A 953-nucleotide genomic window follows, 5' to 3' on the forward strand; every position below is an offset into this window, starting at 1 on the left:
CCCCTCTGGGCCTCTGTCCCCCCCTCTGGGCCTCTGTCCCCCTCTGTGGGCCTCTGTCCCCCTCTCTGGTCTCTACCCCCATCTCTGGGCCACTATCACCCCTCTGGGCCTCTGTCCCCCTCTGGGCCTCTATCCCCCCCTCTGTGGGCCTCTGTCCCCCCCTCTGGACCTCTGTCCCCCTCTGGGCCTCTGTCCCCCTCTCTGGGCCTCTATTGCCCCCTGTGGGCCTCTGTCCCCCCCTCTGGGCCTCTGTCCCCCCCTCTGGGCCTTTGTCTCCCTCTGTGGGCCTCTGTCCCCCTCTCTGGGCCTCTATCGCCCCCTGTGGGCCTCTGTCCCCCCTTCTGGGCCTCTGTCCCCCCTCTGGGCCTTTGTCTCCCTCTGTGGGCCTCTGTCCCCCTCTCTGGAACCCGTCCTTTCCCGTGTCCCCTCCTCTGTGTGTCCACAGTTCCTTCGACTCTCTGACCGCACGGATCCAGCCACGGTTTATAATCTGGTCACACGCACATGGGGCTTCCGGGCCCCAAACCTGGTGGTGTCAGTGCTGGGGGGGTCGGGTGGCCCTGTCCTCCAGACCTGGCTTCAGGACCTGCTGCGCCGCGGGCTGGTGCGGGCCGCCCAGAGCACAGGTGACTGGGGGTGGCTGCGCCTGCCGTCCGCCTTCTGGAATGCTGCCCCCATCCTGGTGGTGGGGCTACGCCTCGTCTCCAGTGATGGCGCCTCTGTCTCTGCCCCTCACCCCTCTGTGTCTCTGTGCAGGGGCCTGGATTGTTACTGGGGGGCTGCACACGGGCATCGGCCGCCACGTGGGCGTGGCTGTGCGGGATCACCAGATGGCCAGCACCGGGGGCACCAAGGTGGTGGCCATGGGCGTGGCCCCCTGGGGTGTGGTTCAGAATAGAGACTCCCTTACCAACCCCAAGGTAGGGGCTAGGGTCTCGGGAAAGGGGGGTGCT

General features: G+C 67.5%; 1 protein-coding gene across 1 annotated transcript in view; it reads left to right on the forward strand.

The window, feature by feature from the left end:
- Positions 1–297: 297 nt before the first annotated feature.
- The window catches only part of TRPM4 (transient receptor potential cation channel, subfamily M, member 4), a 27,109-nt gene continuing 26,453 nt past the window's right edge, over positions 298–953 (forward strand). Inside the window, exons 1-2 of the mRNA XM_012733689.1 lie at positions 298–626; positions 757–920. Of these exons, the coding sequence (XP_012589143.1) occupies positions 831–920 (90 nt within the window). The 5' untranslated portion in view covers positions 298–626; positions 757–830. The remainder of the gene's footprint in view (positions 627–756; positions 921–953) is intronic.

This window comes from Condylura cristata, unplaced genomic scaffold (genome assembly GCF_000260355.1).
Source record: "Condylura cristata isolate star-nosed mole 26May11 unplaced genomic scaffold, ConCri1.0 scaffold00041, whole genome shotgun sequence".
In the NCBI taxonomy this organism is placed as follows: Eukaryota; Metazoa; Chordata; class Mammalia; order Eulipotyphla; family Talpidae; genus Condylura; species Condylura cristata.